At 41.8% G+C, this 27,048-nt stretch overlaps 1 protein-coding gene across 2 annotated transcripts in view; it reads left to right on the forward strand.

The window, feature by feature from the left end:
• The first annotated feature begins 1,967 nt into the window (after positions 1-1,967).
• The window catches only part of MYLK4 (myosin light chain kinase family member 4), a 101,002-nt gene continuing 75,921 nt past the window's right edge, over positions 1,968-27,048 (forward strand). For both annotated transcript variants that reach the window (XM_080655972.1, XM_080655971.1), the window contains exon 1: positions 1,968-2,221. In XM_080655972.1, the coding sequence (XP_080512098.1) occupies positions 2,081-2,221 (141 nt within the window). In that variant the 5' untranslated portion in view covers positions 1,968-2,080. The remainder of the gene's footprint in view (positions 2,222-27,048) is intronic.

Below are 27,048 nucleotides of genomic sequence, written 5' to 3' on the forward strand. Positions count from 1 at the left end.
CCACTGGGATCGGGCCTAAACGGGCAGTTGAACATCTCTTGAGGGTTCCCAGATTGGAGAGGGTGCAGGTTGGGCTGAGGGACACCCCCCCTCCGTGCATGAATTTCGTGCACCAGGCCTCTAGTGAATTCATAAATGATAAATGACTCATAATGCTAATTAGTATTACTTTTGTACAATCAAACCCAGGGTTTCTCCTGTTACTTCTCTATTTCCTGTATGAATAGCCCCATTCTGCATTTCCCTCAGATATAATTTACTGTTTAATACAAATACATGCACACACTATCCTATATAATAAAAGCTAAGTGTTTGGTTGTCTGGTCATCCATTCAACCAATCAAAGCGTAATCCTATATAATAAAAGGCTAATATGCAAATTGCCCTAACAGTAGAATGACCAGTTGCTGTGATGTGCACTGACCACCAGGGGGCAGACTCTCAATGCAGGAGCTTCCCTCTGGTGGTCAGTGCACTCCCATAGAGGGAGCACTGCTCAGCCAGAAGCCAGGCTCACAGCTGGTGGGCGCAGTGGCTTCCACCACCATGAGAATGTCTGACAGTCAGATATCCCCCGAGGGCTCCTGAACTGCGAGAGGGTGCAGGCGGGTCTGAGGGGACCCCCCCCCGCCCCCCGCCTGCAAGCGCAGGAATTTCGTGCACTGGGCCTCTAGTATGCTAATATTATGCTAAGGCTGCTCAACCGCTCGCTATAACATGCACTGACCACCAGGGGGCAGACAGTTGACCAGTCGCTATGATGTGCACTAACCACCAGGGGGCAGACATTCCGACCAGTAGGTTAGCTTGCTGCTGGGGTCCGGCCTATTGGGACTGAGCAAGACAGGCCAGACATGCCCTGGAGCCCTCCGGGTTCCTCCCCAGCTGGCCAACCTCCTGCATCCCTCCCTGACCCCAATTGTGCACCTGTGGGGGTCCCTTGGCCTGGCCTGCACCCTCTCACAATCTGGGACCCCTTGGGGGATGTTGGAGGGCTCCCAGACTGTGAGAGGGCACAGGCCGGGCTGAGGGACCCCCCATCCCCCAGTGCACAAAATTCGTGCACTGGGCCTCTAGTTTGCTTAATAAAAGACAAAAGAGCCAGATAATTTTTTTAGGCAACCAGAGTTCCATTTTCCCATTGGGTTCTGTCTGCTTCCCCTGTTTGCTATACATACCCCTACATTTTATGCCCAAGACTATCCACACTCACCTCCTTGTTCTTTGATTTCCCCCACCTTCCTATACACCCCTAGTTACTTATCCTCCATCCAAATGGCATGGTCTTGACCAGGGAAGTAAGGTGAAGCTGTTGCTGGGGGGGGGGGGGGGGAGGGGGCAGTGGCGGCGGGGAGCACGGAATAAGGATGACCCTAACAGAGGCAGGATGTCACAGCCTTGGGAATATTTAAATGCCTGGTACAAATGCTCCAAAGATCAAACAGAAAAAAAATTTATTAACAGAATGTGAATAGGATAGAGTGGGTTGGAGCAAAACCTGGATCTGCCTATTTGGATTGCAGTTGGTGCTTTTAATAGTAGGTGGCATTTCCTGACTAACTGCTATGAAAATGTACCATCAGTGGCATTCATAAAGATTAAAACTTAGATCTCAAGTAACGTCAATGAGGGTGGAGGTTTTATAATTTTTCAAAGTTACATTTCCTCACCCCACTTCTTTACTTCTCACCCTTTGGGGCAGGAGGAAGCTGCCTGGGGGTGGCCGAAACATCCAGGCGGATGCCAGTTTCTGTCTTGCTAATCTCTTTGAACTGGGCACAAGCTCCTTCTCCTTGGTGTCAATTGTCACCACAGGTCTCTCTCTGACCCTGCACCTGTTTCAGATCTGTTACACAGACCATCATATTTTTCCTTTTAAAGAGGCGATTATCTGTGGATCGTGTAACTGGAACATCTATTGCAGGACCCTGCAAGCACTCTCTGTGATCTCACACTGCCTACTCCTCAGAGCAGAGTGCTAACAACCCAGTGCTGGGACATGTGCTGGTGCTAGAGTGGGAAAGGGGGAAAGGGAAGGAACATATAAGCCAAGTGACTTCTTTATAACCACTCCCAGAGAATGGACCTACCACTTAGAAGGAAAGACGTCTGGATTGTAGGTACTGTGTGCCTCATCTCATCTCCCTTACTCTGGCGTGTGCTACGGTCCGGGATGACACAGGGAGGTCACAGACAGGCTCCTGCTCCTGAGGACACACAGGTAGTATTACCACTTTCAACTAAGACAGATCCGTTTTACTCTTGTTTAAATGTTTTCAATCAGGGAGCGGTGCTTGCCAAAGGGGATGGAGTGCATGCCCCAGACTGCCCTCTCAGTGATAATAAAGGCAGGTGCTACATTTCAAAGTTTCCAACACTTGCACCGCCTTTTGGGAACCTCAAAGTAGCTATTCCTGGGGCATGTTAAAGTTGGCGACCTGTTTTTGCCTGTGGGAGCTAAAACTTAAGTCAGCATTTCTTCATTCTCCTACTTATATGGCAATTAGAAAATAAAATGGCACAAAAGCAAAACTCCCTTTCCCTTGTTAAGAAGTCTATGGCAAAAGCAGTCTCTGAAGAGTGACCACTGTGCTGAGGAAGCTCTTCAGCACGGCCTTCTGTGCTATTCCCTTGAACCCTTGCCCCATGATGCCTTTCACTTGATACCATAGCAATTTCAGGAATGGAATCCAGCCAGGAAAAGAGTAGGACTCGGAAAGAAGAAAAATAACTCAGATTCTAAGGATATTAGCACTTTCCAAGAGATGGTATTGCATGTGGAAAAGCAGCCCTTTCCACATATTTAATTCATTTTTACCAGTTAACACAGAATAAGTTATTTTTTGAACAATGTAAGAGTTTAGAAGATGCTACAGAAGACAGTCTGAATCACTGTTCCTACAGGAAGTGAATTTATCGTGGTGGTCCTGAGCTTTTCCCATTATCATCTACCTTACTTCCAGAGACTTTTGGCTTTTTCCCCCTAATTGAACCCCTCCTATGAAATCTTAATACCATAAATAGACTGTATATCTGTTTAGGTTTTAAAGATATATCTGTTTTATACATAAAAAGAATAATTTTTTTTACCCTTCCTAAATAATCATTTTTATCCCCTTGGGGGTGATGTTACCCCCATTGAGAATGCATAATTTACAGTTAAAATTTTTCCCTCCCCCAAGCAGTTGAGTAATATTTTCCTATGCCTAATAGGGGGGCAAAAGTAGATTTACAGTTGTGAGTATGTGAAACACAGTTTATTCTTGTAATTTTATTTACTAATTATTGTATTTTTTTCCATATAAACCTTTTGCTCCTCCTTGTATATAAATGCCTTACTTATACCTTATTTAACAAGAAACTACCAACTCAGCATCTTGGTGGTGTTTAGAGGACTGAGGGCCCTGGATTCAGGCTTTCTGGATGTCTCAGACTTTGCAAAGGACCCTGACACAGTAAGCATTTCTGGGATCCTTAAGTTCACTTTCAGAAGAATTGCCAAACCTTGGAATGGTTTATCACCTGGTCTGTTGTCCTTGGGACAAAGTAAGAGAGATGGGAAAAGAATGGATAGACATGAATGGATTTCTTTTATTTAAATAAGACATCATAAAACATTGTAAATCTCTTTAGATCTGACCTAACATCATGATTAGGATTGTGTTTTCAGACTTGGTCACTGGTGCCCAAGCATTCAAAATTTTTGGCTGTTTAACATACCTCCTATGGGAAATGCTAGAATGTTATTCACCTAAGCTATGAGAATGTAGCCCTCAAACTATTTCCCAATGAAAAGTTTAGCAAGATATATGGCCTAGTTAGGAGTGTTGTTGGTGTGGATTTAAAAAAGTTTTGGAAAATTTTAACTGTTAAAAAAAGTCTTTGTAATCAGATTCTACAACATATCCTTGCACTTTTCCACATTGCTAACAATTATTCAGAAATGCGGGCTTAGAAATTTCTATAAGCATAGCAGTTTTAAAAAGTTGTGTATAGGGCCATCAGAGAATCCTCTTTGTGATATTAATGTGCTCTGTATCCATTTAGAACACGAAATAGCTGAAAGGTTTGTCCAATATACTTGGTAAGATACCTGCCCATGTCGTCTGGGTGTGCTGTCCCAAACACGGCGATAAGTCATATTTATATTTGTGTCAATTCAGGTTCTCAGAATAATTAAAATTCTTGCTAGTTCTGTTATTTGGGGGTAATATAAGAAAACATACCTTATTTTCTCTTTCTACAAGTTAAAGCAATATAGTACAAAATATAAATATTACAAATCAAGTCTGTGTTCCTAAATAAGAAAATGTATAATATACATGAGAACAAAATTCCTGAATGTCCCTATTGACTTACCTAAACACGATGGCTGTAAAGAGCACATTTATCTATTAGTGTTTCCCAGACTTTCATTTTTCACATACCACCTCCATGACTTTTGCTAATCTGCCTACTCATTTTACTCCTATTAATTATTTTCATATACCAAGTCATTTAAAAAATGAGCATTTAAAAAATGAGCAGAATCAATAACAGAGTGAGGCCATGGTTTTGATATGCTTATTCTAAATGTTCAAATATGCAATAACACATGTGAATTTTAAAAATGGTTTGTGAGTTAACCCCAGATCCTGAGCAATGAGGTTTTCCCAAGTCAGCTTGTGGAAGCAGTTTCCAGGTCTCTGCCCTGTGCCATTTGGCACTTCCAACTTCATTTCTCATTTTCTGCCTGCCCTGTAGCGACAATAACAAAGACCAGAGAAGTTGAGAAGCAGTCAGCTGCAGAGAGAAGAGAGACCTGAAGTCTTGCCTCTAGATAGCAGACATTTAGAAAATCAATAGCAGGTAAAGTTTGTTTAGTGCTTTTTATGTGCTTGGACCAGAGTTCTCCATGTGGTCGCTTTTGAGGTCCCATCAGAAAGCAGAGCTGAGACAAGAGAATGTGTTGTTGATGTATCATTTTGGGAATTGACTTTAGGGCATAGGTGTGGGGGCCTGAGGAGTGTGAAATAGGGAAGGAGAGAAGCTCCAATGAGGTCACATTGCCAAGCTGACCACTGCTGGGTTGTGACCTCAGAGCTGTTCACCCATTGGGCTTCTGATCCAGCTGGCACCATCCCCACTGGTTGAGGGCTGTCCCCTGGAATTTTCAGTGGCATATGGGTGAGTGCTGGCTCCCATCGGGGTCCCAGTAGCACTTCCATCTCATTTACAACTTTTAATTAGGGAAGAATATTTGATTTGCCATCCATTGATTGTGTAAAAATGACAGGTGCTCATTTGGATACTAGCACAAACTAGCATATAATCCATGGCTCGTGGCTTCATGCAGTCAGAGATTCTCATGGGCACGGCTGTTGTGGTATTTCCATAATGAGTGGACACCTCGGGACTGTGCTCTGCATGTAGGCTGTGACTCAAAGATTAGGAACATTAGGGGCACAGCCTTGAGAGACTGTGGAGGTCAGCTTAGCCAAATCCTTTTCTGTAGGGGGAACTTAAAGTCCAAGAGAGATCAAATGGACTTGTTCACTATTTGTGACATTAAGGGACTATCCTAAAATTAGAATTGTCTTCCAACCACATTTTCTGATGCTCTTTCCATGTTTTCTTTGGTTAGAGCCAGGCTCCTTCACAAAGGGGTTGGCAGTACTTGGCCTGGTCACTGCCCAGGTTCCCCACTGGCCTTTTCCCATGGGGGCCCAGCACAGATCAGGGCAGACTCCAGATCAGCCAGCCCACCTTGCAGGGTTGCTGACCATCAGCCAGGCCTGCTGACTTCCTGCCTTGGCACTACCTCTTTCTAGGTAGGAACATCCTATTTCTTCACTGTACCCAGGCTCCTCTTCTAAGAATAATTTCCCCAAGGCTTCAGTCTGGGAGCTGGCAAAGCTCAGGTTTAACGCTCCTGTCCGTGGCCAGGTGTCAGGAAACCTAAAAAAAGGCAGTGAGCAGGCTAGAAATGAGAGGTGTGAGAGCCAAACCTCTGACTTGTCTAGTTGACCTTTAGCTTCTAGTTTTTGCATTCCAAATGTGAGCAGTGAACTAGCATGTAAAGTTCTCCTGTTCTTACACTTTTTATACAATTCAATGCTTATCTGAGCTAAGTTAGGATAAGGGGTATCTGTAAGAATTAGTTATAAATACAAGATTTTAATTCATAATATATATATATTTTGTGTGTGTTCTTGGGAAAGGACTTTACCTTCTGTATAATATAAATGTTTGATTATAGCACTCTCTTGCCTGGCCGGCATGGTTCAGTGGTTGACCTGAACCAGGTGACCTATGAATCAGGTGGTCACGGGTTCAATTCCCAGTCGGGGCACATGCTTGGGTTTCATGGGTTTCGGGCTTAATCCCCAGTAGGGGGAAGTGCAGGAGGCAGCCACTCAATGGTTCTCTCACATCATTGATGTTTCTCTCTCTCTTTTCGTTTCCCTTCCTTTCTGAAATCAATAAAAATATATTAAAAAAATAGCATCCTCTCACTGCCAGCCATACAATTTAAGTGGAGCTTTTGCTCCATTGTTTTTTGGTATGCCAGGGTACATACCCTTGGTACTTTCCATTTTTTTCATTCTCCCTTGAGGATATATTTATTGATTTTGTATGTGCCCTGACCAGGAATGGAACCCAAAATCTTTGAGTGCACTGGATGACACTCAACCAGCTGAGCCACCTAGCCGGGGCTACCCCTAGAACTTTGACTGCCCTGTGCCGATAGCTAGTGTTGTTCCATCACAGGGCCCTATTCCAGAGCACCTGTCAGTTCTAGCTTGGATAACTTTGAGTCTAGAGTATCTTTAGTCTTCTGGATGTTCCCAGACCACATAGGGGATAAAGGAGGAAGAAACAGCAGAGGTGAAGATTTGGTTTGAAGCCTCTAAATCTCCCAGAATCTGCCAAAGACCTTAGCACTGCTCTGAATCACTTCACCTCCTTCAGTTCTCTGGAGAGAGCTTCAGAGAGTCTCACAAGTATGGCCTCAGAAAGTGTCATCACCCACTCTAGCCTGAACCCAAGGAACTCCAGCTCTTGGTGTTTTCCCAAATTGCCCAAGGGAGGAGAAGCTGGAACAGGCAAGCGCAAAACTTGGTGACTTTACATTGGCCAGGGCTGTCTTTTGCTGAGACATCATCCACTAGACCAGCAGTTCTCAAAGTGAGGTCCCTGGACCCCCGGGGGAGTAAGATGTAAGGCTCTTTCAAATGTCTGCAAGATCAAAACTATTTCAAAATAATTCTAATATTTTGGCCTTTTTTCCTGCCTTGACATTTGTACTGATGAAGAACAGGCAGTAGTGGGTAAAACTGCTAGCACCTCAGCAAAAAATATAGCAGCAGCACCAAAGTGCACTAGTCAGTAATCCTAGCAATTTTTCACCAGCAGACACTCAAAGTATTTGTTTCTAAAGAGCCAGTCTTGCTTAAGAATGTCTTTGATGAAGCAGGAACAAAAATGTACTTAATCAGACTATATCAGTGTAAATATTCATTTAAATCTTTGTGCCTAGATTCTGTGTTAATTTACTCAATAAAGAATTGCTGAGCCCCCTGCTGCACAAAGGACAGCGTTGGACCTGCTGGGATTCTCCCATAATTATTGCAAAATATAACACAGGTTTTCAGGGCAGATGCTTGGAACTCAAAGATTCAAGAAATTTCACTTACAAAGGTCACTGACAGTCTCAAAAAGAGGTAGAATCTGATAAAACATGATCATTTACTTAAAGGATAAGCATAGGAGATACATTTGGGTTGCAAAAGGCTCTTTCAGTCTGCAGCTCAACATATTTATAGAGGTGTTTTATGTTAAGGTCTTTCTTTAAACTACTTGGAAAATTCTTGTTACTTAGAATTTAAAAATGGATAATTACAAGTGTTAGGTCTCACTTCTTCCCAACCTTCTAGAATGAGCATGTTGAATTGATATTACGATATGAGTAAGTTTCTACATTCTTTAGGCTGTTTTTGCATTTTACCTATTTATGATTTAAACAGGGGTCTACTTACTTATTTAACAAAAACGTAAATAGTCCTTGCTGTGTCCAGATCCTGTGCTAAGAATTTTACAAATATGAACTCATTTAAACTTTGCAGGCACTACCCTGCTGGGCTCTGTAGATAATACTAACAATTTCTGACATTTATGTTGTGTTGCTTGTGTTCCAGGCACTGTGACAAGCACTTTGCACGCAGCAAGCACTTCAGTGAATCCTCATAATGGCCCCATGAATTTGGTATAATCATCACCTCTTTTTTATAGCTAAGTAAACTGAGGCTTAATGATGTCAGGAACTTGCCCAAAGTTATGCAACTATATACCATGTTATTTCTTTTTGAATGGATTAGTTTGCCCAACACATGACACAGATAATTCAGCTTATCTATAGAAAATTTAACTAGAATGTACTTTTAAAAACAAAATGTTTTAAATTCAAATTTGAAGACAAATGATCTCTGATCAATTTTCTAAGGACAGTTTGTATTATCTTCACGTGATCTGAAACATAGTTCACATTTGATGATTGTTTTGGCTCTTTGTTCCAATTCTTTATCAAGTAAATTAATATAGACTCAAGGCACAAAGATGTAAACACAGCCAGACCAATGGGTAACAGGAGCTAGTTCATTTTTCAAGGCAAACCGAGGCTTGGCTCTGGGACCACGAGGTAACAGTGACCTCTAGTGGGCAGAAGCTACGAAAGTTTCTGCAGCCCCGTGGTTAAATCAAAGCACTTCAGGGGAAACCTAATTGTTGGAATGAGTATCATGGGTCTGCAGTCAGCACCCTCTCTCAGCTGTTGGTTCATGAACACAGGAAGAATACACTGGGACTGATGATTATTTAAAACATATAATAAGTTTGGGAGATTATTAACTAAATGCTGTTTGTCCAGGGCTGCTCAAAAATACTTATTTTTTTTTGTTATACAGTTTTTATATTTTCCATACTTTATTAACCATAATTATGTCTTGACTATTTAATGGAATTGACTTTTCACTAAAGATAGATCAGGTGTTTTGGTGGTTTGCATACACACGGTTTACCTATTAATTAGAAGTTACAACGTGAGACATTGTTTACTGTCTGGTATGTTCAGTGTGAGACTACAGATTGAATTTCATTTCTGCTTCCTCCTATCTTTAGGACACTGAACACAGTATTGAGCCTCTCTCAGCCCATTTCCTCATCTGGGGCTAAAGATACTGACCCCACAGGACTGTTGTATAATCCAGTTAACATTGTGCTTGGCATGAAGAAAGTGCTCCGTAAACCAAGTAGGAAGCTTTATGTGACACTGGGCATCTTTTGGTGGCCTTGTCTCTTTCCTGCTGTGTGCCCCACAGGTCTAGTTTCCTGAAGGACTCTTCTCCTTTAACATCTTTCCACCCTGAATTTCCTTCCTTATTTTACAGTGACTAGACTGGAAACCTTAGCGATCTTGGCACCTCGCCATCCTGCAATATTGACCCTTTCTATTCCCTGTCATATCCTATTGGACATCAGACACCAAATTCTGTATGTGGCACCTTGAAAGTTTTCTCAGGTGTCTCCTTTTCATTCCCACTGGGATGATGGCAAGATGGGTTTGTTTCTCCCACTGTCACTTAATGATGTGTACAGATAAGATGAGTTATCTTCTCTTCAGAGGGAGAAAGGCACTGCATCCAGTTCAGCACCAATGCTCATTCAAGATGCCCAACTACATACAGGATAATGGGAACAGGACTTTAAAAATGAAAAGGTTGAAATGCTTAATGGTGGGATCATCTTATACAGAGGATTTGGCCACATGATCTTAGTAGAACATGAGAGAAAGCAGAGACTATTATTTTATTGAACACATTACCCAACATGCCATGGGAATTGGACAATGAGTGGTTTGTTCAAGCTTGATGCAGTTTACAAATATTTTTAAACTCACAAATTGCAACAATTGCTATCACTGTCATGACAAAGCATGTGGGAGAAATTCCACTGGTGTCCTGCCCAGAAACTTTGTCTCAATATTTCAAGTGGTGGACATCAGACCTGACTTTCCCAGCTGTTGGATACCACAAAAGGCTCTTTTGCAAAAGGCTCTTTCAGTCTGCTACATTCCCACCTCCCAACTTCCTGTCCTCATTCCCTGAGAACCATTCCTGGTCCCGAGCTCAGATGGCCACACAAAATTTATTACAGAGTTGTATATTCTAATAAAATTAACTGGGGATAAAGTAAAGAATGGAAAGTTACCAGGCATAATGTCTAACTCTTATGCTTGCTCACCAGAAGATAATGACTTATAGTTGAAGCTTATTGATCTATTTCCAATTATTCTACTTTAATATCATGTGCTTGCATGATCAGCATCATCTTATATGGGATTATTAATATTATTGCTCAACACATAATATTGGAAATTCTCAATGCATGTTCAAATATTAAAAGCTCTGCCCTGGAGTGTGTGGCTCAGTTGGTTGGAACATTGTCCTGCACACTGAAAGGTTGTGGGTTTGATTCCTGGTCAGGGCATATACCTAGGTTTCAGGTTTGATCCTTGGTCAGGGGAACATATGGGAAGCAACCGATCAATGTTTCTCACACCAGTTTCTCTTTCTCTCTCTCAAAAATCAATAAAAATATTAATAAATTTAAAGGCTCTGAGAGGTCCCCCTGTTCAAGTGACAAAAGCAAAACCATTTTTAACCACACACGAGAAACATGCAATAAATGTTAACTTATTACATTTACTTGAAAAATTATTAGCATTAATATTATCATAAGAACTTTCAAAATTTATTTGACCACTGAACTCTTCTGTTTCCTGATTTATATTCACATCTTAGGGTGCCTAAGATATGCCCTGGGAAATGCTGGTTTGTTGACAGAGGACCAGTTATTGACTTTGGTATCAAACAGACCCAGATTCAAGTCTCTGTGGGGGCTGTTACCAGCTGTGTGGCCTTCATCATTTAACCTGAGCCTCAGTATTGTGTTCATGAAAATGGTGTAAAAGCGCAACCTTGCAGGATAATTGGGAAAATTGAATTAATTAACCTATCTGTTAGTTAGCAGGTAGTTGTGACACCAAATTTAATTTCTGTTCCCACTTTTACTTTTTACCACCCTTATCCTTATTCTTGCTCCAGTTCTATGCCTTTTGAAACCCTTTCTATTCTTCAAGGTCAGTTTCAAATCCCTCCACAGTTGATCCTAATCTGACCTCTGAGTTTGCATTGACTGCATCATCCTTTAAGTACCCCATTTAAATACCCTGTACCATTTGTAGGGATGGGTTTGGTGTTCTTATTTCATGGTTGGGTCTCCCCGTAAAAAGCTGAGGATCACTGCCTGTGTCCTTTGTGTCTCATAACAACTGTGCTACAAAAGTCAATTTTCATCTGTGTTCTAGTTATTACTAACACATCTCATATTTTAGTCTTAGAAGTGAACATAATTATTAATATACTTGTTTCAGATATTTAAACAAAGTGATGAGTAGGGCCAATCTCCAAATAGTTATTTGGAGTAATATTAGTGTTTGACATTTCCCCCCAGAGTTCCAGGGAGTGACTTGGATAAAATAGTAATCATTTCTAGACTGGCAGAGTCAATTTAGAGAGGTTGGTGTGATCTGATGTACCACAGCTTTCTTAATTTACCCACAGATTAAATTGTTCTCAGTAAGAGATACCTGCATGTAACTCTGGGTGCTCTCTGCTCCCTTCTGAAGGACAAGGCGATCTGCTACCTCTTTCAAGTCAAAATTTGCCTATCAACTTGCACTCGGAAATGGCTCCAATAAAATTAAATGAATAGCCAAGAGGCTTTCGTAGATTCTGAAGTCCCTTTTGAAATGAGTTATCCAAGAAAGAATGAGTTAATTTTAACACAGTTTTTATATGTTTGCTTGCTTTTTTTTATGTTCTAATCTTTGACAGTTGCTATTTTATGTGTAATGATGGTGGTCATTCACTAACAATGAGAATCTCTTACTCTGAGAGTGGTCAGTGACTCGTCAGCACCACCTGGTCCCACCCAGACCTACAGAATAGGAACCTGCATTTTCACAAGATTCCTGAATGGTTAATGTGCACATTAAGGTTTGAGAAACACTAAATATTCGTTACCTTCTGCAATTGAAAGATGAAGGTCAATTAAAGCTTGCTATAAAAAAATTGTTGAAAGAGAACTAAACATTTACTACTACAATTGTGAATATGTTTACCTAAGTGTGTGTGCATATATATATAATATAGCCATGTCCAGAATATAAATGTATATATATATATATATATATATGTGTGTGTGTGTGTGTGTGTGTGTGTGTGTGTGTGTGTGTGTGTGTGTTCTCCCATGGGTCTCTCAGGCTGATCCTTGGGAACCAGGCAATATCCCAAATCCTTTCTTGAACATTTTCAGAGCATATTTTCCTTGGTAAAATAAATATGTCTAATAATAGTTCTTTCCATTAGATTTCCCAGGCAGACAAAATGCAGAACTTGCACTGTGGCCAGTGAGATAAGAAGGGTGAGAGAACACGTGAAAAGCTGGGCGTGACCTGCCTTCTCTGTGAGGGCCACACTGATTCTCAGAGATATGTTGGGCCATGCAGATTCTCACCCATCTGAAGGTGGTGGCCCTGTGTTGAGATTCTATGTCATAGAAATTCCTTGGTTTCCTCTTGTTGACAAGGCAGAAGGCAGTTTATATGAAAGCCACATATGTACTGAGTAAAGGAATATAGTACGTGAGAATCTAACTTGCAACTCAGTTACTTCTGCAGGTGCTTTCTAGTATGTAAAAATGAGAACATGTATTGCAGAGTGGCTGAATCCTTTGCATTCTACTCTTGCTAGTTTGAGGATGACTTTAAATACAGAAGGTCCCAGGGTCAAGTGGGAAGATCACTGGTACCTGTGAGTTTGCCACTCACATTGGGTAAATGACCTTGACTTTGTATGTGACTCTGATCTTTGTTTATCTGGGTTGAGAACTACTGTGCTAAGGCAGTGTTTCTCAAACTCTCCTGAAGTTGAGAATCATGGAGGGGACCCCCTAGGCCCAATAAATTATGGAAGCAGAATCTCCATGAATGGAGCCCGGGAATCTGTGTTTTTAATAACCCTCCAGGGGATTCACTAAAAAAATTTTTTTTTTAGTTTTCAATTACAATTGACATACAATATTATATTAGTTTCAGGAATACAATATAGTCATTAGATATTAAGTGATCCTCTACATAAGTCTAATACCCATCCAAAATCATATGCAGTACAATATAGGGTGGGGCAAAAGTAGGTTTTCAGTTATTTGTATGGAAAATAATACAAAAAATTAATAACTAACAACACAAGAATAAACTGTTTCATGTATTCACAACTGTAAACCTACTTTTGCCTTACCATGTATTATTGACTAAATTTCCTATGTTGTACTTTGCATCTCTGTGACTGTTTTCATAATTGGAAATTTGTATATCTTAGTCCCTTCCCCTTTTCATTCATCCCCCAAATCCCCTCCTATCTGGCAACTACCAAAATGTTCTCTGTATCTAGGAGTTTATTTCTGTTTTGTTTGTTCATTTATTTTGTTTATTTTTTGGGGGAGGGATTAATGATAGCTTTTATTTTATTGTTGTTTTTAATTTTATTTTTCATGTTTCAATTAAAGTTGACATTCAATATTATATTAGTTCAGGTGCATAGCATAGTGGTTAGACATTTTTATAACTTATGAAGTGATACCCCCAATAAGTCTTACACCTACCTAACATCACACGTAGTTATTAAAACATTATTGACTAGTGGGGGTCCCTTGAGCCTGGCCTGCAGGATCGGGCCAAAACTGGCTCTCCAACATCCCCTGAGGGGTCCCAGATTGCGAGAGGGCACAGGCCAGGTCGAGGGACGCCACCGGTGCACAATCCGGACTGGAGAGGGATGCGTGAGGTTGGCCAGCTGGGGAGGGACCGTGGGAGGGCTCCAGGGCAAGTCCGGCCCGCCTCGCTCAGTCCCAATCTGCTGGACCCCAGCAGCAAGCTAACCTACCGGTTGGAGTGTCTGCCCCCTGGTGGTCAGTGCATGTCATAGTGAGCGGTTGAGTGGCCTTAGCATATCCTTAGCATATTACGCTTTGATTGGTTGAACAGATGACCGGACACTTAGCATATTAGGCTTTTATTATATAAGATTTGTCCTAAGCTGTACTTTACATCCCCATGACTATTTTATAACTAAAAATTAGTACTTATTAATGCCTTCATCTTTTTCACCCAGCCCTCTACCTACCTCCCATCTGCTAACTATCAGTTTGTTCTCTATATCTATGAGTCTGTTTCTGTTTCATTTATTTGTTTATTCTGTTTTTTAGATTCTACATATAAGTGAAATTATATGGCATTTGTCTTTCTCTGTGTGACTTATTTCACTTAGCATAATACCTCCTGTGTTCACCCATGCTGTTGCAAATGGTAAGATTTCATTCTTTTTAAAGACCAAGTAGTATTCCATTGTATATATGTACCACTTCTTTACCAATTTGTCTTTTGATTGGAACATTTAATCCATTTACATTTAAAGTAATCATTGATAGGTAGATAGTTCTTGCCATTTTATTAATTGCTTTCTGGTTCTTTTTGAAGTTGTTCCCTGTTCATTATTCTCTTGCTCTCTTCTCTTGTATGTTGATGACTTTCTGTAATGTTGTGTTTGGATTCCTTTCTCTTTACTTCTTGTAGATTTTTTGTTTGTGGTTGCAATGTGCTTCATATATACCAAGCTATGGTTTTGCAGTCTTTTAAAGCAGATGGTCCCTTAAAATTGAACACATTCTAGAATCATTACCATTTTACCACTCCCTCCACATTTATGTTTTTGTTGTTATTTTTTTTATTTCTTTTTTTATCTGTGTGTATCCCTTAATTTACTGTTGCAATTACACACGATCTTCATATTTTTGCCTTTTAACCTTTGACTAGTTACAGTGTTAGTGTATCCACTGTTTCTATTCTGTGTTTGCCTTTATCAGTGAGAATTTTTTCTTTGCAATATTTTCTTATTCATATTTTGAACATTTTTTAAAAGTCCCTTTAACATTTCTTATAATAGTGGTTTGGTGGTGATGAACTCCTTTAGCTTTTTCTTGTCTGGGAAGGCTTTAATCTCTCCTTTGATTCTAAATTCTAGTCTTTCTGGGTATAGTAATCTTGATGGTAGGTCCTTACTTTTCATCAGTCAATCCCTTCTGGCCTGCAAAGTTTCTGCTAAGAAATCATCAGACAGTCTTCTGGGAGCTCCCTTGTAGGTAAGAAACTGCTTTTCTCTTATTGATTTTAAGATTTTATCTTTGTCTTTAACCTCTGGCATTTTAATTATTATGTGTCTTGGTGTGGGCTTTTTGGGTTCATCTCTTTTGGGACTCCCTGTGCTTCCTGGGACTTCTATGTGTATTTCCTTGGCCAGGTTAGGGAAGTTTTCCATAATTATTTTTTCAAATAGGTTTTCAATCCTTTGTTCTCTCTCTTTTCCTTCTGACACCCCTATGATGTGAATGTTGTTATGCTTGCTGCTGTCTCAGAGGTCCTTTAAACTATCCTCATTTTTAAAATTCTTTTTTTCTTTTTGCTGTTCAAAATGGGTGTTTTATGCTACCTTGTCTTCCAAACCACTGATTAGATCCTCTGTTTCATCTAATTTGATATTGATTTCATCTAATACATTCTTCATTTCAGTTATTGTATTCTTCATTTTTGACTGGTTCTTTTTTTATGTTTTCTATCTGCTTTTTAAACTTTCCTATCTGTTTGTTGAAGTTCTCATAAAGTTCATCTACTCTTCCTCTAAATTTATTGAGCATCCTTTTAACCAGTGTTTTGAACTTTGCATCTAATTACTTGTTTGTCTCAATTTTGTTTAGTTCTTTTTCTTAAGTTTTGTCCTGGTCTTTTATTTGGGATGTGTGTCTTTGTCTCCTCATTTTGGTTGTGTATGTTTCTATACATTATGCAAATCTGTATGTCTCCCCGTCTTGGCAGCATAGTTACCCAGTGGGGCCCAGTGGTGCAGTCTCCCTGGTCACCTAAACTGGGTCCTCTCTTGTGTTTCTTGTGTGGGTTGTATGTGCCTTCCTGTTGTAGTTGAGCCTTGATTCCTGTTGTAATGTCATGTGAGAGATTGACTCTCAGTCTGACTGGTTGTGAGAAGTGGCCTTGACTACAGAGAATGAGCTGTTGTGCAGGGGCTGGACTTGCTCAGCAGGATTTATTTTAGTGTTGCTCTGGTGCTTGCTGACTCTACCCTTTGGGTATGTTGTTTGTAGTGTTGGTTGGGTGGTGCTCTGGTGTAGTCTGAAGCTGGCCACTAGATATGTTGGTTCTGGGGCTTCTTGGGTGGCATTCTGGTGCTGGTCAAATTAGGCTGCTGCCTTTGCCTGGCCTGGAGCCACCTGGTAGGAGCTACAGAGTGATCTGCAGATAGATGCCACCTGTGCTAGGCTTCGGGGCATCAGGTAGAGGCCAAACTGGCAACCGAGGCTGACTGTCACTAATGCCTGGGTTGGGGCCACTTAGGAAGAGCTATGTGGCTGCTTATTTGGGGTTTGTGAACCTTTGAGGAAAGTTAGCAGCATGAGTCCAGACAGGTCACAGGAGGAGGTGAGGACAGTGCTTACCTACTCTGCCATCTTGACTGCCAATCCCAGGGGATTCTCATCAGAAGTGTGGTTAGCACTGTTCTAATAAAGCCATTTGATTACTATCCAGCTCATTTTCCTTCTTCTGTCCTTAAATGTGCTCATATCAGGAGATGAAAATTGGTAACTAAGAATGTGATGTTATAACAGTGCTGTGGGTTGGTTAGACTATAAAAAAATACATGAAAATTTGAAATATTTGCTTTCTTTAGAGGATGAATACTCATTACCCCCTATAGTTAAGTTAGTAAGTTAGTCTTGTGACCACTTGGGGTTTCTTGTCTATGCAATAAAGCTGATAATAACACACACATATTAGCTGATATAATAACACACATATTGTTTTGAGTCAATGCTACATGAATCAACTGATATTATTGAGTTTATTTTCTCTTCTATTGCTTGTTTTGTCATTAAGGTTTCTTTGATCTCTAGAGATTAGTAAGTCATGAAAAATGGTGGTAACTATAGTTTTTATGTGTATACTTCATTTTCTGCCATAACTATTTTATTTTTGCATCAGTTGCATCAAGACTAAAACAAAAAATGCTTTGTGGAATTAAACATTTGTTCTCTCATACTCGGTAGAGTCAGAAAACTTTCCCAGAGAGGAGGCTGACTTCTTTCACACTTTGGTAGAAGAGATATGATATGTAGTTGAAGTAGCCAAAGAGGATTCATGCAGGATAAAATAAATAGCTTTAAATACTTTTAAAAGAAGAAGGACAGAGTACAAAGATTCAAAGAAGAATTGAGCTGAGCATCGTTTTGCAAGCCCAAGTAGAAGGACCTGCCTCTATCTGAACAATTATAGTAAAGTAAACCTTTCTTGAATCTACTTGTGAAATTGAGTGAAATCCAATCCCAGTGTCCTTAGCCCTAAATATATCCACAAATAGATGGGGACAGAGGGTCAAGGAAGGTAGGACGTGAAAGAATGTTTGGGAGGAACAGCCAAGAGTAGGTGGAGTGGAGCCCAAACTCTCTGCAATGTGAGGTTGCTCTCAGCACAGATGAAGCACCAGCATGGTCCCTTTGGACATTCTTGCAAAATCTTGTAGAGTTTCAGTTTTACTGTATTAGCAAGAGACTCAGCTAACCTCCCAGAATGCTGATCTCACACTCTCCCTAGACTCCAGTGGCTTCAGGGTTTACTGGCACAGCACAGCATTCCTGGGATCACTCTGTTGAGATCAGGGTCCAGCTCAGAGACTTGGGCTGTCCATGTGGGCCAAGGTGAGAACTGTGGTGACTAGAAATACAAGGACTTGCTCAGGCCAGATGGAAAGGATTTATTAGGTACTTCCCGAGTGCCCAGGTATCTGATAGGATATATAGATGTGGCCAAAGAAATGGAATTTACAGTGCCTGTCATGATTAGCTGTAGGACCTACATCAATTCCTGTGGCTTGCTAAAAAGGTATTTGAAAGATGGGATGCATAATATCACTGTCATGTGGGCTGCGGTATATATAGAGACTACATATCAAATGCTTAGCGCTACTCTTGGTACAAAGTAAGGACTCAATAAACAGGAGCTACCATTAGCAGTAAATGATTGCACTGTTTCTCTAGAATCTTATCATTTAGTTGAGGTTAAAATGTCTAATTATATGAATCAGAAAGAAAGCAAGAAAGCAAGACTGGGCACATTCAAGTGTGATTCTTGTGGACTATGACTTTCAAAGAGCACACAGCAGCCTGCTCCTGGCTGAATTCCTGGGACAGGCCTGCAGAGGATGCTAAACAGTGCTTTCTCTGCTCTCACTCAGGTTTATGTGCAAATGGAGTCATCCCACAGGCCCTCAGCCAGGTTGCCTGTAGATAACCTCACTGCCTTATAGGAGGGATAATGCTTTGACCATCTATTTTAGTGTTACCCCTCTGCTTGCTGCCATTCTCTCTCTCTCTCTCTCTCTCTCTCTCTCTCTCTCTCTCTCTCTCTCTCTCTCTCTCCTTTCCTCCCTCACTCCCCGCCCCAATTCCCTTATAATTCCAACTTTGGAATCAAGTCTCCAAATCCTTTAGAATAAAAGATAAAATAGGTATATGAAAGTGGAATCACAAAGTCTGGCATTTATTTATTTCATCAATATTTGTTGAGCACCCAATGGGTGGGTGGGAGAGGTTGGATACAGTGATGAATAAAAGAAACAGCCCCCCACCTGCCCCCCACATCTTACAGAGAAGCCAGGCAATGGAAAAGAGTGCCGAAGGTTAAGAGAAGAAAAGATGCAGGGGTGTACCTAATGTGTAGGGATTAAGAAGGGCCTCTTTGAACAAGTGATGTTTCTGTTTGCACCTGAAGGATGAGCAGGAATAGAGCCAGAGCAGCAGAGGAGGCACACGCTCAATGAGGTTTCATCACCAGGGCAGTGAAGGAGGGGCAAGGCAGAGAGAGAGGGGCAGAGCAGCCAGGGCCATACCCTTTCAGATGCCTGGCTACAATCGGAGAGAGTGGCACCTCATGGCTGGCCCTGAGTGGAGATACATAAGGGCAGTCTGCTTCCATCGCTTTGACAGGTCTGATTTCTTCCTAATATTCCTACCTTTATTTTGTCACCCCTAAAAGTTAATTCTGGTAGTTCCAGGGCTCATTCCTGGGACATTTTAGAAATGGTGCTATTTCCCTTCCTCCTGAAATTACTATTGCTATATTTTTAGTATGTTTTGGGAGAGCAAAAAGCATTACTTACCTCTGGTTTTCCATATAACCACTTCTGATGACTACCCCTTTTAAATACTGTTGTGTGTGTGTGTTTTTTTCCAAGCTACCCAGCCTGAATTAACTTTTCTGTAAGAAAAGGCCTTTCATGGGTTATAAATTTTAATGCAGGATGCTAACTGCCAGGGTATTTTTGGACTACGACCAGGACTTTAACCAGCCTCCTTTCACATATGAAGCGAGGCCAGCCGACCCCGCACCTGGACACAGAGGCCCTTTCATTGCTCACTTCCAAAGTCACGACACCTCCTGGTTTAACCTCAGGACGTCAAGAATTTTCTTTTAAAACCTGTTTCCTGGAAATAGGTCTTTGCTGTGCTAATGAATAACTTTTCACTTTATATTTTTTTAAGGTACATAAATTCTATTTTTTTCTTCTTGCAAATAAAATATAAAGCACCCTGGGTGCGGGGGTCACGGTAAGCGTCTTCTCTGTACCAAGAGGTACAGGACATCCCAGTCCCAGATTTCTAAATATTTCATTAGCAGCAAGGGGTTCTTACACTGCCCCATTCATTCCCTCTCCCTCCTCAGACACTGGACTGATTATTTTGACTAAAAGTGCTGAGTAAGAGAATGTAGCCTGAAAATTAGTCTCCTAAGTGAACCCAGAGCCTTTACCCACACAGGGACCTGCTCGGGTGGCTGTTTAGGGCCCTTTATTCAATGCTGCAGTTAAGGAAAACTGGGTTTTTGAGATTTAACTCTTGGCTCTGTTTCCCCATCCTTTCTTCCCCTGCCCTGGACAATCCTCCTAGGATGAGAGGGTCGCTCCAACCTGGCAAAGTAGCTTTGTGCACAATTTACAAAGGTGCTCTCTCTAGGGCAGTGGGTTCATGGGGACATCCTTCTGAATGCCCTGTGGGCTGACATCCTGACTGCTCTGTGGGGAAGAAGACAACATCCCTTCCTTGGGTTTGGCTCAGGGAGCACTAGTGGCTTGCAGCTAGCTCATCTGCCCCTGGACGAGCCTTTGCATTCAGTATGTGGGCCATACACCAAATGTGGGCATCTTGCAGGAATGCAGACCGTTTTCCTTAGGGAGCTGCCATTTCTCCTTGTCAAACTGCTGACATTGATTAAGAAGACTCCAGATAATGCATTTGTAGCGGAAGAGCAGTGGGTTTCCCAGTGAGGTGACGCTTTAGAGAGGAGAAAAGCTAGCATTTGCAGACTGCCAACTGTACATCCCTCCAGGCGGAGGTAAAAAGTGGTCTTGAGCCCAGTGTTTCTGCTGGGAGAAATTGCTTGATTGACCCTTTTGGGTTACATACATGAAAAATATCACAGAAACTGCTTCCAGGATATATTTATTAACATGATCTGTGTAGTTTGTTAAAAACTCCTTTCCCAACAGTTTTGCTATGTAAATGTTGAAAAATGCCCTTGAGGAGGAGCCTCCTGGAAAGAAAAAAAAATGAGGTCTTCACTTTCTCCCCAGTGAGGTTCAAAGACATTAAATGAATCTATGAGCTAAAGTCTAGTCTGGAAATTACCCCCAGAGGCCCGAGGAGATTCTTCTCCAGGGTGTCTGCCCTGGGCTGCAGGGGGGCAGGCATGGGAAGGGCTGCCAAGTGAAATGTGAATTGCAGATAAACAATGTATCATTTTTAGTATAAATATGTTCATGTAATACTTGGGACATACTTATACCAGAAAGTTACTCATTGCTTTTTTGATATTCAAATTTTACTGGGCAACCTGCCTTTTTGTTGTTGTTGTTTGTTTTATTTTTAATATATTTTTATTGATTTCAGAGAGGAAGAGAGGGAGAGAGAGATAGAAGCATCAATGCTGAGAGAGAATCATTAATTGGCTGCCTCCTGCACGTGCCACACTGGGAATTGAGCGCACAACCTAGGCATGTGCCCTTGACCCGAATCAAACCTGGGACCCTTTAGTCTGCAGGCAGATGCTCCATCCACTGAACCAGACCGGCTAGGGCTGTCTTGCATTTTTATTTGTGTAGAAACAGTATGTGGCCTGTGAGTTACTGCCCAGAAGGTGTTCTGTGGCCATGGCTATGGGCTAGAAAGTGGGGAGCCAGGTGTGAGTGCAGTCGGGCTATCCCACAGAAGGGAGTGGGAGCACAGGTGACCCATTGCTTGAGCACACCAGTAAAGACCTGCAAAGGTGTTCTTGTAGTGCCAGGCACTGCAGCAGCCCACTGGGGAGGCAGCAGCAGAGTGCAGAGCAGCAGAGACCTGAGACTACAGATAGTGGGCACTGTCCAGCTTCCTCTTCTCGGTGGAGGAAGTGGAATCTGATTGGGAGATGAGGGTGTGAGGAGTTAATTTGAAAACCAGGAGAAAGCAGACATGAATTGACTGTATTTCTGCACTGGTGAAGAGAAACTTGCCAGGTACAGAGGACTTTGGGCCATGGTGATAACCACAACAGAAGAGAAATGCATTCTGTGGACCCTGAGTTGGTTCCCAGCCTCAGCCTCAGATGGAGTCTCAGTAGAACCAGGCCTGATGAGAGTGAGGAAGCCAATGGGGTGGGGGCAGTGAGGAAAGTCACAGCTAGAAGAGAGTGCACTGGTGAGCAGAGCCCAGCAGGCAGAGGTAAAAGGGAAGTGGCAGAAGGATGGAGCAGTAGGTAGGCTCAAGGCCACCAAGAGCCCAATAAAAGAGGTGGAATCTCCTGAAGGTGGGGCAGTATCAAAATTAAAACAACAACAACAACAAAAACTATTTCTTCAAGGAATACATAATGAGTTAAAGACATAGAAGTGGCCCCTCCAGAGGGCAAGGTGCCAACCTCTTGCTCTGCAGAAACAGTAAGTTTTCACTATCCCAACTGTTTTGCTATCCAATGTCTGACACCACTTTTTGGGACTTTGTTTTGGAAATTGTGGAACATGGGTCACCTTTAAAAATTGAGATATCAGCTCTGCCACTTACTACTCAAGTGACCTTGGACTCATAATTCTTTTTTTAAAAAAATATATTTTATTGCTTTTTTACAGAGAGGAAGGGAGAGGAATAGAGAGTTAGAAAGATTGATGAGGGAGAAACATCGATCAGCTGCCTCCTGCACACACCTACTGGGGATATGCCCACAACCAAGGTACATGCCCTTGACCGGAATCAAACCTGTGACCCTTTAGTCCGCAGGCTGACGCTCTATCCACTGAGCCAAACCGGTTAGGGCTGGACTCATTTCTTAACCTTTCCATGCCTTGGTTTACTTGTGTGTAGAATGGAGGGAAAATGAACCCTTCTAAGGTTGAGGTGGATTAAATAAGGGCAGTGCCAGGCCATTCTAAGTCCTCAGAAAGTGCTAGATAATAATAATAACAACAACAACAGATATGAACCAACCATGTTACTATTTATTTGACTTCTGAGCTACCTCTAGACCTATGAGATCAAATTTCTGATCCTCACGTTTAAATACAACCCCCAGTGATTCTTAGACTTTCTGAAATTTTGGAAACACTGACTTTAGCTTTCTTAGAACAACCATCCTTGGGGGACTTCCTGCCCACTTATGGGAGGAGGCTGTACCACTGAGACTCTGGGAGGTTTCTATTCCCCCTGCCTGCCCTGCCTCCACTCTTCTAAAAGTCCACTTATACTCTGAAATCCCTGTGGGGCTTTCCAGTGTTTCACTTCTTCCTTGGGGATGGAATCTTAGAGTAGTAGCAGCCAAAGTTTTGTGTTTGAGGCAGGGAGGAGTTCTATTCTGTTTTAAAGAGTAGCTGCTTTTGACTTTGATTTAGTTCATGGAGCCAGTTCTTTAAGATTCGTGAAGAATGACAATGAGATCAGAAAAAAGCAAATTTCTCATGCCTGCATCATTTCTGCTCATTTGCCTGCATCTATATTCTCTGACACCCCACGGTAGACTTTCCTAGGACCACATTTCAAATAATAACAGAATCTGACATACCACAAAGCCGGTCTTTCCTGCTGTAAGGTAATCACCCAGAAATTTGTTTCAGCCTGAGTATCACATGGTTTGTGTAGTAACTAAGCCAGGGAATTGGAGGCTGCTTGGTCTGGGCCTTCTGGGAACCACTCCTACTCTTCCCTGTGCATTCTCCTCTCTTGTAATGGCCTGGCAACTCTGAGCATGGCTTTTCGGCTTTTGTCTCCTCTAACTTGAGGAGAGTAATGGCTAAGAGGAGAGTGCATCAAGGATAGGATTTACTTAATCAGACACCTCACATTGAGATCTGGTTTCATGCAAACCACTCGCCTACATTCTCAAAACATAAAACCATTTCCTGGCAAATGGGTAGGCCTTGTGTGCCCAGACCTCCTTCCTTCCTCTCACCTACTACATCTTCTCTGCTCTTTATTACAAGAGTGAGTCTGTAACTTGACACATTTTACTTTTTTTTTTTTTTTTTGCAATTCTGCAGTTATAGAGTTGCAGCACCATTTTTGGACTTGCAAGCAGTATTCATTCCCTAAATTCACTGATGATGCTGATTATTTCCTAGCATTTTTAGAAATGGTTTAGAAATGGCCTCTTAATAGCGTGAGACGTTTGGTAATGTGCGCAACTGAAAATGAGAGGTCTGCAAAGGGAAGAGACAGCTCAGCGCTATTGGCCACCCCTTGCTCCTTGGTAAACTCCTCCAAGTTAGCATCCTAAAGATAAGGGACCAGGAGTACTAACATTGGTAAATAAGAACAGACCTTCCCAATACTTGCAGTCATCAGCTTGAAGCTGGGTGACCACTTGTCAGGATATCATACAATGGGTTTGAAGGAGATGAACTCCTGGGACTCTCCAAACTTGATTTTTAAATGCTTGAGTCCTGGTGTATGCTGAATTCTGAGGCACATTCCCCCAGTACCTTTGAAGTTATTTTTAACAATGCTCTGCATATCAAGATTTAATTTAAAAGGTGTTAAGTCCAGCTTCCTACTTAGCTACACAACATATTCTTGATTATGTATTGTTTTAGTGAGCCTGAGTTGTTCGCTTTAGGAGCTTTTGTGGAGAAAATTTTTTCTTGAGTTAATAGAACATGAGGATCGCCATAAGGCTCCCCCAGTCAGATGTTCTTTATCATCATAAAGACATTTCTAGTTTTTCATCTGTGTGGTTCTGTGCTGCCCACAGTGCTTAGGAAGCCAGACCCACCAGGCTGTGCTCTCCGTGTTCACCATCACGATGAAACAGACTCCCCCAGATACCCAGGAAATAACGAGCTGCAGGTCAAATGTTTTGGACTATTTAGCAACTGACTATAAAGGTCTAAAATATGAATTTTCATAGTGTTGTTTTCACTTGGCAAAAAAAAAAAAAAAAAAAAAAAAAGGGCTGTATTCTTTTCTTTCCTCCTCTATTTCCCCCACAGCTCTCACTGACCCTCCACACTTTCATTCCTCAGCACAGGGGGACAAGGGGTCTCTACATGCCTGCCTTTCTGCTTGAGTTAGAGCATGGCTTCTCAGCTGGATCAAAGTTGGAGCACCCCTTTCATAGCTCCTATGAACCCTCTAGGATTCCTGTTGTTTTTTTCCTAATATTCCCCTATTGAGAACACATCCCTGAGCGACCCTCAGAAGCAGGGACAGCAGGGTCCAGTGTCTTGGTGATGATGACTAAGCAGCCACTGGAATGTCCTTTATGCGTCTAGCTCATACAAATAGGTTCTGGGGCATTCTTGGCTACAGGGAGACTGAAGGAGGACAAGGGCATTTGTAAAATGATCAGTCATAGAGCCAGTGTGAAGGGTATCAGAAACCAACAAAATAACTCTGTGTAGAAGACAACCAAGTTGTCTCAGAGCCCGGAGGCTGCTATGAGTGCTAACAACCTGTCTAGCCAGGAATGCCTGGAGCCCGAGCCACCCACAGCCCAACCACTTCCATCTGAGCTCTTACTGAGGATGCAAAAGCCAAAACCATAACTTTATGAGGAGCTCTGACTGGGGCACAAGTGAAGAGAAAAAACATGGAAAATGGATTCAAAATGAAAGGACAAATGCAGACCATGAGGTGCCAGTGAGCTCTAGAGAGTCTCAGAGAGGCCAGTGTGAGGGCAGTCGTGTTGTTTTTTGACAGACCTTTGCATGTTGTATACTTCCAAATACTTGAGTGCTGAACTGCTCGAGCATATTTGTTTCAACTTTAAGCTTTTAAAATAAACTTTCTGATGTTCCACTGGGGTGGGAAAGGTTACATTTAAAACTTCATCTTAATCATTATCAGAGTTCACATAGCTTTCAATTAAAAAAGTAAAAATATGAGAGTGTGTATCACTGACAATGTGATTTATTAAGTGTAAAAATGAATCATTAGGGTGATATAAAAAGGTCTCAAATTGTCATGCTAAAAATTGGGGCAGTCAATTAACTGATAATTAAACCATTTTATATATAAAACTAGTGGCCTGGTGCACAAAATTCATGCATGGGGCGGGGGGGGGGTGTCCCTCAGCCCGGCCTGCACCCTCTCCAATCTGGGACCCCCTCGGGGGATGTCCAACTGCTGGGTTAGGCCCGATCCCTGCAGGATTAAGCCTAAACCGGCAGTCGGACATCCCTCTCACAATTTGGGACCGCTGGCTCCTAACCACTCACCTGCCTGCCTGCCTGCTTGATTGCCCCTAACTGCTTCTGCCTGCCAGTCTGATCGCCCCCAACTGCCCTCCCCTGCCGCGACCCACCTCCTCCACCGAAACCTCCTCCTCTTTTGTTGCCTTTTTTTTTGACCCTGCATGTGCGTGCTTGTGTGTTTGTGTGTACCTGGCCATTTCACAAGTCCCTCTATAGTTATTTTTAATGGGATTTACAGAAAGAGCAGAATGTGGAGTGAGAGTAGGTAAGAAAGGATACTTTGAGGAGGTGAGTTTTGAACTTGAAGGGTCCCATTGACCTACACACAAATATCAGCAATAATTTTGACTTTATTTATTCAAAAAGGACAATTAAAATTTTCTTTAAATATGAGAACACTAGCATCCTAGTCATTTAAAAAGTAAAACCTCATGTAGTCAAGCTTCCCTAATTTATAATTATTTTACTAAATAATAATTAGCAATAATAGTATTTTTAAAGGTTTATCGTTGTTCTATTTGGCAAGGAGAGGATTCAATTAAAAATACTAGTGTAGCCAAAACCGGTTTGGCTCAGTGGATAGAGCGTCGGCCTGCGGACTGAAGGGTCCCGGGTTCGATTCCGGTCAAGGGCATGTACCTTGGTTGCGGGCACATCCCCAGTAGGAGGTGTGCAGGAGGCAGCTGATCGATGTTTCTCTCTCATCGATGTTTCTGGCTCTCTATCCCTCTCCCTTCCTCTCTGTAAAATATCAATAAAATATATTTTAAAAAAAAAATACTAGTGTAGCTCAGTTGGTGTGGCTCAGTGGTTGAAGGTCAATCCATGAGCCAGGAGGTCACAGTTTGATTCCCTGTCCAGGCACATGCCTGGGTTGTGGGCTCCATTCCCAGTAGGGGTCCTGCAGGAGGCAGCTGATTGATGATTCTCTCTCATCATTGATGTTTCTATCTCTCTCTCCCTCTTCTTTCCTTTCTCTGAAATCAATAAAAACCTATGAAAAATACTAGTGTAAACAAAATTGTAGATTGATAACCTGGATAAGAAAGAAAATATTCAAGGATATTATAGAACTTATATGTAGTAGGACAAACTAGTTCTTCAGATTACAAATGCT

The sequence above is a fragment of the Plecotus auritus genome (assembly GCF_963455305.1).
Source record: "Plecotus auritus genome assembly, chromosome: 2".
Classification (NCBI taxonomy): Eukaryota; Metazoa; Chordata; class Mammalia; order Chiroptera; family Vespertilionidae; genus Plecotus; species Plecotus auritus.